This window comes from Sciurus carolinensis, chromosome 8 (genome assembly GCF_902686445.1).
Source record: "Sciurus carolinensis chromosome 8, mSciCar1.2, whole genome shotgun sequence".
Classification (NCBI taxonomy): domain Eukaryota; kingdom Metazoa; phylum Chordata; class Mammalia; order Rodentia; family Sciuridae; genus Sciurus; species Sciurus carolinensis.
In genome coordinates this window covers 58,456,859-58,469,574 of record NC_062220.1, presented here as the reverse complement: position 1 = coordinate 58,469,574, position 12,716 = coordinate 58,456,859, and the positions used below count along the sequence as shown (strand labels likewise).

Sequence of the window (12,716 nt, the reverse complement as noted above, 5' to 3'; positions counted from 1 at the left end):
TTTATTCAATATCCCTTCTGCTGAGCCTTACTCTGAAAGTGATCAGTAAGCCATAAACACATAAGGAAGAGGCAGACACTCAGATTCATACAGGATATCTTTTTTTCCAGGGTTATGAGACAGATTGATGGCAAGAAGTTTGGTGAGGTGGTGGAACTTGGATTATGAGAGCAATAGAGAAAAGAGAATTGATAAACAGGGATGAAGTAAATATTCCAATGGGTTAGAATATGGATAAACATGAAAAGGCACCAAGTGAGCAAGTTCTGAGTGAAAAAATTATATCTTAGGGGTATATATATTATTTCTGAGTTAAATTGTTTTCAAGTAACTTCAGGAGAGAAAACAATTGTGGGAAGAGATGGACAGCATGAAGGAGATTGACAACCACTAGAGATGGATTTTAAGAAGGTAATAGAATAGAAAATTACGTGTTAGGTCATCATTCTCATAAGATGTTGGATTTACTCAGGCCCTGGCAGAACTTTTGATGGTGCAATATTGGTTTATTACACAGAATTGGAGTCACATGACAAGTCACATGTAGATGAAGCATGCTGCATTCCACTGTCAATGCAAATATATTCTCGAAGAGAAAAACTAACAACACTGGGTTGTTAGTGCTTTCCTTTATATTTACCTGCAAAAATAGGTTTTGAGGTATTTTTCCATGCAAAAATAAATAACTAATATGCTCAGTGACCCTTTCTACATTATTGGACTTCTGCATAAATGCCTGTTTACCTTGTTTATAATTTAGCCTCATATTCTTTTGACAGATAGCCCATTCATTCTGACAATTCTCCCTGGGGACTGTCTGTTATATGCATTGAATCCTGGCTGTTTTATTTCACCTTGCATGTTTGGGCTATTTTCTCTCATAAATACTTGACTCCAGACATGAAAATGACTCACTGTGGAGTCAACAGGGCCCTCTCTGAGTTACTGCTGCAATTTCCCTTCCCTCTGACCGTTCCTACCAGGTAAGATTGGACCAGTCCTTGAACTACTTCCAGGAATTAGGAAAATTCAATAGGGTGTTAATTAAATACCAGAGGAACACTTTCTTGTCTTCATAGTACTTTAAGATTTTAGTTAAAGCCTCAGCACTTCCATTTTTTCAAATTATCCTGAGGTTTTCAATTTTCTAAAAGGTTAGAAATTTCTGTGAAAATTATTGCAAGTATTCCTCATGTGGCTACTTCCAAAAAGAATAGCATTTGAGAAAACATCTTGCTGAGAGCAAAATGTGTTTTTCAAGCCTTCCCATTTCCTAGACAGACAAGCCCTTGGAGACTCACCTCACTGGCATGACTGCATGCACGCCCTCTTAGATCATAGGAGAGGACAAGACAGTATCTATTTTGTAATCCTATACAACAAATGAAGAACTGCTCCCAATAAGATCATAAAGCTGTGATAGATTTTAAATGCTGATACTGAGGAATTATGCTTTCAAATATAAACAAATGCACAATGACTTATATTTGAAGATAACATCAGAAGTCCAAATGTTGAGGCCCTTTGTCAAAATAAGGTTAAGGTCAAATGGTCTGCCTTTATTCTTCTTTCTAAATGAGTGAATTCTTCCTCAAAAAATTGAAAATTAGATCCCTCTCAGATGCATATAAACTTTAATAGTTTGCTTTATGTGTGTGTGCATGGCAGGCAGATTTTCATTACTTAGAAATAAATAAACATGCACATTAAATTCCAAGTTGTGTACTTGGCCACCATATCTTTTGAGTTATAGTGCCCACATAAAGTCTTCCTCTTCTCCTTAAATATACATATCTATAGTCTAGTTGTATGGAATTTCCAAAGATAGAACTTTTAAAAGCAATGGTTTTGGGAGCCACGGGAAGCACCATGTGTCAAACTTAGCAGATACAAAGGTAGAGCTATTCTCTTCAAAGGACCATCAAGACCAGGAATAGGACAACACCATCAGGGAGCAATAAAGAAATGATCGGTCGATTTGTTTTAATGTATTAAAGAAATGTTATGTTTAGACATTTCACTGTTGTAAAGTGAAATATTAACTATGAAAGTATAAGATTTAAAGGATGACTAATTTTAATGTCTAGAAAACACTGTATTTCTAAATTTTATATTTCATTAGAAAGAAATTGTTAAGTGAGAATGTTGATATTATTTTTAAACAATTTGTTACTTTATTCTAGGTTACATTTTCTTGAATTTGTCTAGGAGAAAAGGTACTTAAAGATACTGATGACCTCCTTTTTTTCTCCTTTTAATCTCCCAATAAGAAGTTATTAGAAAGTATAAAAATAGCTCTTCCTGTAGATGCTACTTCAAAATCTTACAGGAAGCTTGTGCCCAAGTACCCTCAGCCAGGCTCAAAGAAGGTCTCATGACTAGTGAACATGAACAGAAATAATGCAGTAATTTCAAAGAATTGAAATAACTTAAAGGTTACAGAAACATGATAAATAAGAATTAAAATAACTGGAGAATGCACATGCAGTTCATATTTTCTCATTTCTATACCATTTGACCTTCATATGATGCTGCTGGACTAGGATAATGAATCCTATACATAACTATCTAATGCTTCATGGTCAAAATCATTTATACTCTACAATGATGTAACAACTATATTCCTTTATTTAAAAATGGATTGAACAGTCTATGTGGGAAATCTGAAGTAGAATAATAAAGTTAACAAAATTTCCAATAATTAAAATGACAATTTGTCCTAAGACACTAACATAATTAAAAAACATTAAAATGCACCACCCCTTTGAGCAAGTTTTTAGAACTCTCGGGTACTGAATATTGTAGCTCTCCCTGATAATCAATCCATTTTGAGAACAAATCACTGGCCCATAATGAGACCATAGTTATTCAATGCTCTTGTAAAATATTTAATGACACCTCATCAGAACAAAATTAACTGTATTCCACATGGTACAAAATATGAATCTCTAGTGATGCTATGTTTCTGACACAAAATATTAGAATTATGACTGCTATGTGTTTTCAAGAACATCAGATCATTCGTTAGCAATATGAAGAATGATTAATACCTTCCTATCAAAAGCTATGGCAAATATAATGATGATTTTAATAGTGGCACAAAGCCGTCACTAAATTATATCTCAAAGATATTTTATGTCAGATTCTTGTAATGCTTAACCACAAAATCACAGAAATCTGTATTGCTGTTTATTTCTGTATCACTGATTAATTATTCCTTGGCCTAGAGCACAACCTTGGAGCATGGTATTAAAATAGTTAAGAAATAGTTTTATCTATATATACTTCCAATGAATAAAATATCTCTTCTTCATAAACCTAAACCATGTGAAATAGCTCTTCCAAAGTTCAATTAAATAATGAAACATTCTTGTAAAGTACCTGAATATGGCTCATATTCCATATGGACTACAGAAGCATTTCTTTTTTAGAAAATAATTAATAATTGATTAAGGGATGGTAAATTAAATTATATTAGTGTCAAAAAATTTTATTGTTGATCTAGAATATAAAATTCATATATTCATCAAAACATGAAAACACTAAAAGTCATTTTAAAAGGTTAACTTTTCTTTTCTTTCTCCATACTATCCATTCAGTACCATGAGAACAGAGGTTGATTGAAGTGACTACATTATTAAGTGATTTTCCAAATGAAGAATCAAGGAAACCTGAGCTTACTGGTTGCTGTGCCTTTGGATGAGCATTTATAGATAACAATTCCTGACATAAATGGAAGAACTTTTTGAAACCAACAGCAGAGTTTTTTTTCTAAATGCAATGCCATTGCTATTTTTGTTAGAACTATTTATGTCATCTCAACACCTAAATCACAATGAAGAAATTAATGTACGTTTATTCATGTCAAAGGGAAAATTAACGTTGGGATGTGAAGTGATTTAAGAAGATTTTAAAACTCTTTACACTTGGAGTAAATTAGTTCGTTAAGCAGTGGTTCAGGTCCAGACTGAAGATGTAAATGACTAAACTATATAAGTGTCCTCTGCCAGGAGAATGAACTCTGTAATTAGGGCTGAGTTCTGATAGGGGGAATAAAAAAAGGAACCCCACTCATGCTAAAATGTAAACCTAATATGTCAGGAATTAAAATTTGGTTAAGCCTTTTAAAAGTGACTTATTCATGTAGTTAAAATGGTTTACCAGAAAGGCAGAAAAAATTTTGTATATTTTTCATAGACTTTAACCATTCAGTTGGGAAGGAAGAAGAGGGAGAATGACAAGGGAATGATGTTTAGTTTGAAATCTATTTTTACTAAACTGATTCTTTCAATAGAATTATTCATTGTTCTTCACAACGCTAAGCTTTTATTTGTGTTTTTACTTGTAATTCTATAAAATTGGAAGTGCCCCTTTTTGTAGCTAAGAAAAACAACTAAAACAGTAGTTTTATAATCTAGTTAGCAATTTCTTATATTATTCTCAAGGATTAAAGTCAATTTTTCAACTGTTTTAATTTGAATCCTTTGTAATTTCTTAAGGTCAAATTAAAATAGGTAAACATCCGCTTTGCTATTTACAGCCTCAGGCAAAACTGCCTGTTTATTTACTAGTTCATTTAAGACTCAATTGAGCTTCCCATATTTATTCTTCTGCTCTCCTAATTCAAACTCTACACATAATTCTAGATACAAAACTGTACCAAAAAGAAAAGTCTGTTAAATGGTAGGGCCTTATTTAATGTAAATAATATTGATGTTGGGGAGGTACAGGGGTACAAAGAACAGTGATCTGGGCTTTAGAGTCCTTATTTTAAATATATAGAATAAAATAACAAAAAGTCTAGAGAAATTTAAGTAGTTTGTAACTTGACCAAGAAAGTGCATGTGAAATATTTTATTCTGTTATATAAGGCAATATGTAGGATTTTATATGTATATGCAGATTGTATACATGAATATTGCCTAATATAAATGTATATTATGATGCTGAATATATAAAAAAAAAATCAAACAACTACTGGAACATGCTGTGATGCTACCACAAAATGTGCATTTCAAAATACATCCCAAACTGTTTCAAATTTTTATTTTACAATCCTTTTTAGTTGCTTGTTCATTTTTTTGTCAATAGTAGCTAATGCAACAAATTATGATGTCCTAAATAATTAGCAATTTGTAGAAATATAGACAAATACGCAAAAATTCATGGGTATTTGTGTTTATTTTGGGGGAGATATATTTGGAAGAATTTGTGTGAGCTCTATTTTAGAGCCAATTGTAACCCTTTCAACTATTCAAAATAGAAAGTGTAAAAAATTGTTTAAAACTAATATGATAAAATATTTAGAAGTGAATGAACATTAAATAATGCTCTATGTTATTTGACTTGGTCAGTCATACTCAAATCTTGGTTAAGTCAGGACTCCATGTGTTAGCCATGATGGTGTATCGAAAATTCTGTTAGGTTTTGGCAGAGGTCTTTTACTATACAATTGACATAAATCAGTCTCTAAAAGTCATGTTAATTTGCATGTTTTTAACTATGGATGTCTGAAAAGGATAACAAAAATTATCTTCCCTTTAGTATGCAAAGATTATTTTTACAATTAATTGTTAAATGTGATAATAATGAAACAGTGATATTAACTACAGAACACTAAATTGAAATCGCCTTAAAAACTCACCCACTCATATTTGTATATATGAATTCATTTGTTTTTAATTGATTTTATCATATTTCTTAATTATTAGGGACTATAAATTATTTTATTGCTATTTATTTTTAAAACCTCTAATATACTATTTCCTATTTTAAGACAATTTGATTTTAAGGTAGAAAGTTTTAATCATAGAAAAGAAATATGTAATATGCCTTCATTAGTAAAGAAGAAAAGAGATATAGAATGAATCTCCTATCATTCACAAAGTCTATCTTTTAGTATATGAATATATTATACATATGAATATTGCTTTTTAACATCCTTAATACCATTATTACAAAGCAGCTGATTTCATGAAACTCAGTTTTAGTAGACTGATTTCTTATGCTGCTTTTCAAAAAGAGTAATGAAAAACACCCCCTAATAAATATTAGTCTTCAGATCCCATTTGGCCATCATAACCATTATTTTCTAAACTTTATACTTTAGAAGAATATAAAAATAAAATTTTGACAAAAGTAAAATTTCTCAATTTAGGTTATGGAAATTACTCTCAGAAATAGATATTGAAAGGTTCCAAAAATCTTAAAAATAGCTATCAAAACAGCAATCAGTGAAGCAAAACATATTCTTGTAACAATCAGCTCATGAATACCATCTGCTTTTTAATAGGATTCTGACTTAAACTCCAAAACAAAAAGATTTTAATAGAGTCTGCCTATTACTATAAAAGCTCTCAAATAATTAAACAAGTCAAAAAGTAGGACAGAATAGTTTCAACACGAATGACCTAAGTACTTTTATGGCCATGTAGTAGTAAAAATATTTTAAGTGTAGCCTTTTAAAATGAAAAAGAAAATTGTATGTGCTATCATTGATAAAGCATCAGCTATTTATGAAACCTCTCTTTTTGATAGAGATCTCATTAAAAACTCCTATTCTTTAAGAGAGATACATCTTAGAATGAATTAGATCCCTCATACCTCCAAATAAATTCTTTGACTCTACCTTGCTATTTCTTCCAATGGATAATATCACTTTCTTCTCTGACTTAAAAGAGAACATGATGAATTAACTTTCTTTCTTGAACTTAGTGATCATCTGGAGAACTTATGCAAACCCCTCATTGTATGGAAGTAAAAGAGGGGGCATGAAGGACATATTTTTGTGCTGTGGTCTATGAAATTTTCATAGACATGATGCTAGAGATAACCCACAGATACATGCAAAAATACTAAATTGGACTAAATCCTGAGAAGATACAGGGTCAGGCATTCAGAAATGGAAGAATAAGGAGGAGAAAGCAGAAGGAAATATTGTAGCAGAAGGAAATATTGTAACACTGAATCACACTGAAAGTGTAGTAGGATAAATATACTTTTGTTTCTGATTTTGTCAAATTAACAGAGTTCATGTGGGAATTTTGTGAATCCCTTTAAAATGAAAAGTTTGATGGATAAAGAGGTTAATTCATATACCAGATTAATCAAATAAATGATCATTCAAGAGAACCTATTATGAGTTAGTGAACTTAATAGACAAAAATCCTCATCCATAAATAAGAGCTTATATTCTTCTGGAAAAAATATGATATTCAATGAAATACACAATGTATTTAATAAGTGATCTATGCAAATTAGGGGCAGAAATGAAGACTTATGGTGATAGGTAGACATTTAGAGAATTAAGGAGAATATCTCTGTGGCGGTGAAATCTGAGCTGAAACTTGTACAGAGTAGTGAGACATGCAAAATCTGGGAACAGATGCAGATGTGAGCCCTTAATCGGGATGAGGTTGACGCATCTAAGAACAGCAGAACAGCTTGGCTGGAGCAGAGAGAAAGGAGTTGGGGGTGTCTAGAGAGTGGCTGAGGTGGTGAGACAGGCAGACATCATAACATATGGGGCCCTGTTAAGAAACTTCTCATATATTCTGAAACTGATGTGACTCTACTGATAAGTTTAAGCTCTACTACAAGTGGAAACATCCAATATATATTTTAGAAAATCACCCTGATTGCATTTTAGAGACTTGGCTGTAGGGAAGGCAATAGCATAAGGAGTCCAGGGGATAGGACATAGTAAATAAAAAATGTTGTGGTCCTGGACCAGGCTGTCAGGGTCAAGGAAAGTGAAACCCAAATTATATCCCTTGCTATCTGACCCTCCCTCAGCATACCAGTTTCATTTACAGTAAACCGTTTTCTCCTCCTCTTTGCTGTATATACATTATCACTGTGAACCTCTGCACATTTTATTGCCTCTATTTAGAATGAACTCAATTTTTTCTCATCATGGTACAATACAGAGTACAACCTTCATGCCCAGAACTTCCTCTTGGAGCCTTTCCTGACATTTTGGGAAAAGGAGATGTTAACACAGAAACTCCTATAGTATAAAATTTATCTTCCACTATGTGTATACTATATGTGTTACTGTCTTATCTTAATGCCTAATAAATCCTAATTCCTTCACCCTCCAACTTTATTGGTCTGTGAAAATATACAATCTGTAAATTATTGAGCTAGACTACTTAAAGTTACATTACTTTGACTACCACTTAGGAAGATCTCAGTACAATTAATATCTAGTAATCCATACTTACAATTCAGAAATTTACTTTAAAATGGTTTAAAAGCAGGTCTGGACATTTGTATAAAAATTAAAAATTCACATCTTAAATTCAAAGTATCTAAAATGCTAAAAAAAATCTCTGCCTGTCTATAAAGTGGCCTACTTTGTTCATGCAATAACACTATAAATCTGACTTTGTATACAGTTAGTCCACATTAAAGTATGCATTGAGTTTGACCAACTAGAAGAATTATTGAATTGTATTCCAAAGCTCAATACACCTAGGATTTTTCACACTCGGTATTATTTAATAATTTTACTCAATTTCTTCTATGACTAAATAGTTAATCAATATTGCTTACACAATCAGTAGTGTAACCTGCATTACCCTATTGTACACTGCCAAATCCAAAGTGAATACTGTCAGGAAAAATATTGGTAACTTGAATCTCTTCTTTAATTAAGTGCATTTGAATTAAGAGCATATTTCCTAATGATAAATGCTTGGAATATTACTTTGAAATATGAACATTACTTTTAAATACTGTAAAAATATTTCAAAATTTTTGACACAACTCATTAAAAGAATGTATAGGATAAAACTATAAAAATAAATACTATAAAAATAAATACACATTATAACTGAGTTAAAAATCACTCCCCATAGATTTAATTCCATAAACAAACCATAGATAAAATAACTATAAACTGGATAAAATCTCAATGCACCAATTGTTCCCTGACTCTATGGTTATGGTCTCTGAATCTCACATGATGACATTCTTACTTCTAAGATATATTGTTTGATAAAGAAGAACATAATAGCAAAATTACATTAAAAATTAGAAAATTTAGAAATTTTAATTTAGTAATATGACTACCTATCATATGTATGATATGAGTCTACAAAGAGACTCATAGTGATATATTATGATGGCCAATGTTTAACACAAATGGACCAATTAAAATATGGCATTATCACAGAAACCTATTTAGAAGCTTTAGGATTTAAAGACCTAGAGTTCAGAAACTAGTGCATAAAGGGGATCTCTTAATTTGAATAGAACACTTTTTTTAAATTGAACTACTATGCTTATCAGTCACCTTCTAAAATAGCTACACATTGGATTTTCTTACATACAATATGGCTGCTTTTATAACTGATTATTAACAAAATTCTCATTGTGATATTTTCACAAATATGTCTAAAACATCTATGTGTTTTCCCTTGAAGCATATGTAAACATTTTAAAATAATCTCGACTATTCAAACAAACCTATAAATTCTTTTTGCTTCTATAAGCACTAAGACCAAGGCTCACTTGAGGTTAGAGTAACAAAGTTTCCAGATATTAAATAAGCAGGGATGAAGTATGATGATTATATTACTCTTTCAATCCACCAGTCCAAGAAATGCTCTCTTTTGAATAGTAAACATTCTAAGACTTTTAATGTAAACATTCTGACTGAAAGAAGAGGAGACAGACCAGATGGTCTCCATGAACCTTTCTATTAATGAATTTTAGTACTTAGCATATAAACTTATGGTCATCCTTTGCCAAATCTGTTTATAGTTGACGTTTATTCCATCATGCTTAGAAATGAATACTCACTGAAATTAATTTACAATTGATATTTGAGAGATTTTGATATTAGAACAAAACATTCAATCTCATTAAATCATAAAATAATAAACTTCTCTCTGGGCACAGTGGCACATAACTATAATCCCAGAGGTTTGGGAGGCTAAGGCAGGAGGATCTCAAGTTCAAAGCCAGTTTCAGCAACTCAGTGAGGCCCTAAGTAACTCAGCGAGACCCTGTGTCCAAAGAAAATATTAAGAAGGGGTAGGGATGTGGATCAGTGGTTAGTGCCCCTGGGCTCAGTCCCTGGTACCAACAAATGAAAAATCGTCCCAAAACAACAAAACCGAAAGAAAAAAAAGAACCTCTCATTTTGCCTCACAAAATATGTTTTCTTCCCTTGGTTTTTTAACAAATGCTTTTCTATTTTTTCCTCAAATTCCAATGCCATGGTCTTCCCTGACATTTAGTATTAGATTTCTAAATTACCATGAGCTTTATTTACCTTCTAAGGTCTGCAAACACATGATTAACATCAATTCATCCATTGTCTTCTAACTAAAAAGAATCACGCTTACCGTGAAGCCCTCGGTATACTGAAAAGGAGCCCTGGAACTTTCGTCTGCTGTTGGACTCAGAGGCTTGGGGTCAGACATAGAACGCTGCATCATCTTGGCTGTCTTAGGACTTGCTGGGGGAACTTTAGCCATATCTGGATGCAGTACTTTCTGTGGACTTATATCATCAGGGAGGGGTTTTTCATAAGGTACAAAGGCTGATTCTAAGGCTTTGCCTGATGAAAGTGGTGAGATGGGTGAATAAAGGACTTTTGGAGATTTGGGAGGGGAAGGAGCCAGCTGTAGTGTGGAATCTGCCCGAAGGTGAGATGAATAACCAATCTCTAAAGGTGTTGGGCGTTTCTTGTCTTTGGGTGGAGATGTGGCACTCAGATATTGAGGACTTTGTGTGTCTGAATCTGCTTCTGTTTGACATCCTAAACTGCCCCCTTTGTAAGTCTTTTCAGGTGCTGAAATGTGTTTAATTATTTCTACCTTGGCGTCCACTCGAGCTCGTATCGAAGGTGTTCTTATGGTTCCAACTGGTTCAGTTTGCACAGATATCTCTGCTACTGTCTGGACCGCTATGCTGGAGACTTTGGAAGGGGGTTTGGTCTTGTCAGCCTCTGCGGTGCTGTCACCGTATTTCCCCACACGAGCCTTTCTCCTCGATCGGGCAGGCATGTCCCACTCGTCCTGATCTTCATCGTCAGTTTGGACGCTGGTATCCACGCTCTTTCTAGTTCTCCTTCTCCTACTTGCACAGCTCCGATCAGCAGCATCTTCGTCGTCTGTTTGTACACCACTGTCCACTATTTTTTTAAAACTTCGGGGATCATCTGCCATGTTTTCCCCCATCTCATCATACTGTCCCCGGACTTTAGCTCCAGAACTTCTCTTTTTGGGTGGTTTTTCCTCTTTTACAACAACATCTGTTAGTGGTATTTCTGAGACAGTGCTCAGGATGCCAGGTGGGGCAATGTACTGAGTGACACCATCAGACTGGACTGTGTACCATCCTTGGCTCTGTGGTATCTCAATGGCCACCACAGTGGAAGCTGTGGTTGTTGCATCTTCAGTTGCCCAAAACTGACCACCTTCTGGGGCAGCATACTGACCTTCCAAAATTGCCTGCTCTGTAGTAGTTTGTGGGGAAGCAGTCCCAGAAGGGTCATAATTATACTGGTAGATCTGGCGAATCTTCTGCTCCTCTAACTGCTGGTGAAGCTGTTGTTGCAGCTGCTGGATCTGCTCAAGCTGTAACTGCTGCTGGGCTAGTGTCTCCTGCCTCATCATGAACTGGGCCTGCCGCTCTTCTTCTTGCTGATAGAGAAGGTGCTGTTTCATAGACTGTAGCTCCTCCAGCTTTTTTTGAACCATGATCTTTTCTTGTTCTCGGAATCTTTGAATTTCCTGACGCTCCCACTCCAGTTCCTCAGCAAAGCGTTGTTGCTTAATCTTCTCCAGTTCCAGAAGCTCACGCTCTAAGTCAAGTTGTTGCTGCTGTTTGTCTTCTTCAGGGACAATTAACAGGGTGCTTTCATCTCCCACCATTTCAGAAAATATTTCAGATGCTGTGGTTAAAGTGGGAACAGAATCTATTGTCTCAGCAGTGAGAGTCTCCATTGTAATTGTTTGCAAACTGGCATTGATATCAATACCGGTTACTGCAATGTCTGTTTCGGATGCACCTGTTGTTATGAAATATGATCTAGCCATTGGCTGGCTCTGGTGCAGGGCAGCTAATGAAGTCACTGCATCAGTTGTATGAATACCAGACAAATCCCTCACAGTGGTGCTGAAAATTGAGCCAGGTTGTGTGGTGATGGCAAAGGTGGAGGGGATCGGAGTTGCTACTGAAGAATAGACAACACCATTAGATGACCTCAAAACACTGCCCACACCATACTGGGGTCCTGGAGGTGGAGTCATTCTTGCTGTGGAATACTGTGGGGTACTAATTCCAACTCCTGAAATGACTTGTCGTGTTTCTGGATATGGACCTGTAGTCTTGCTTGAATAATCCATTACCTCACCTGAAATACAGGGTAGAGTTATAGTCCAGTTCTCAGAATAAATGATGCTTTTTGGGTATGAAAACCCTCTCATCTTGATGAATATAATGAATAGGACCACATGCAAATCCATAGGTTAACCTAATTAGGTGCGAATTAAAAGCAATGTTGAACATGCAGGCACATGCAGGTGACTCTGGGCAGAACAAATTAAAACTGAAGAAACAAAAGCGCACATGTACTCCAAAATATGTTGCCAAAACATCCAAAGAAAGAGAAAAAGTAACAAAATCGGAATGGGGACCGCATTTTCATCCTGAAATGAGATGAGGAACACCATAATGATATTTCAAGGAAAGGTCTGTTG

General features: G+C 34.4%; 1 protein-coding gene across 1 annotated transcript in view; it reads right to left on the bottom strand.

Annotated features, from left to right (window-relative positions):
* Pclo (piccolo presynaptic cytomatrix protein) overlaps nt 1–12,716 on the bottom strand; it is a 423,596-nt gene that overhangs the window by 184,119 nt on the left and 226,761 nt on the right. Inside the window, exon 6 of the mRNA XM_047560916.1 lies at nt 10,356–12,370. Within this exon, the coding sequence (XP_047416872.1) occupies nt 10,356–12,370 (2,015 nt within the window). The remainder of the gene's footprint in view (nt 1–10,355; nt 12,371–12,716) is intronic.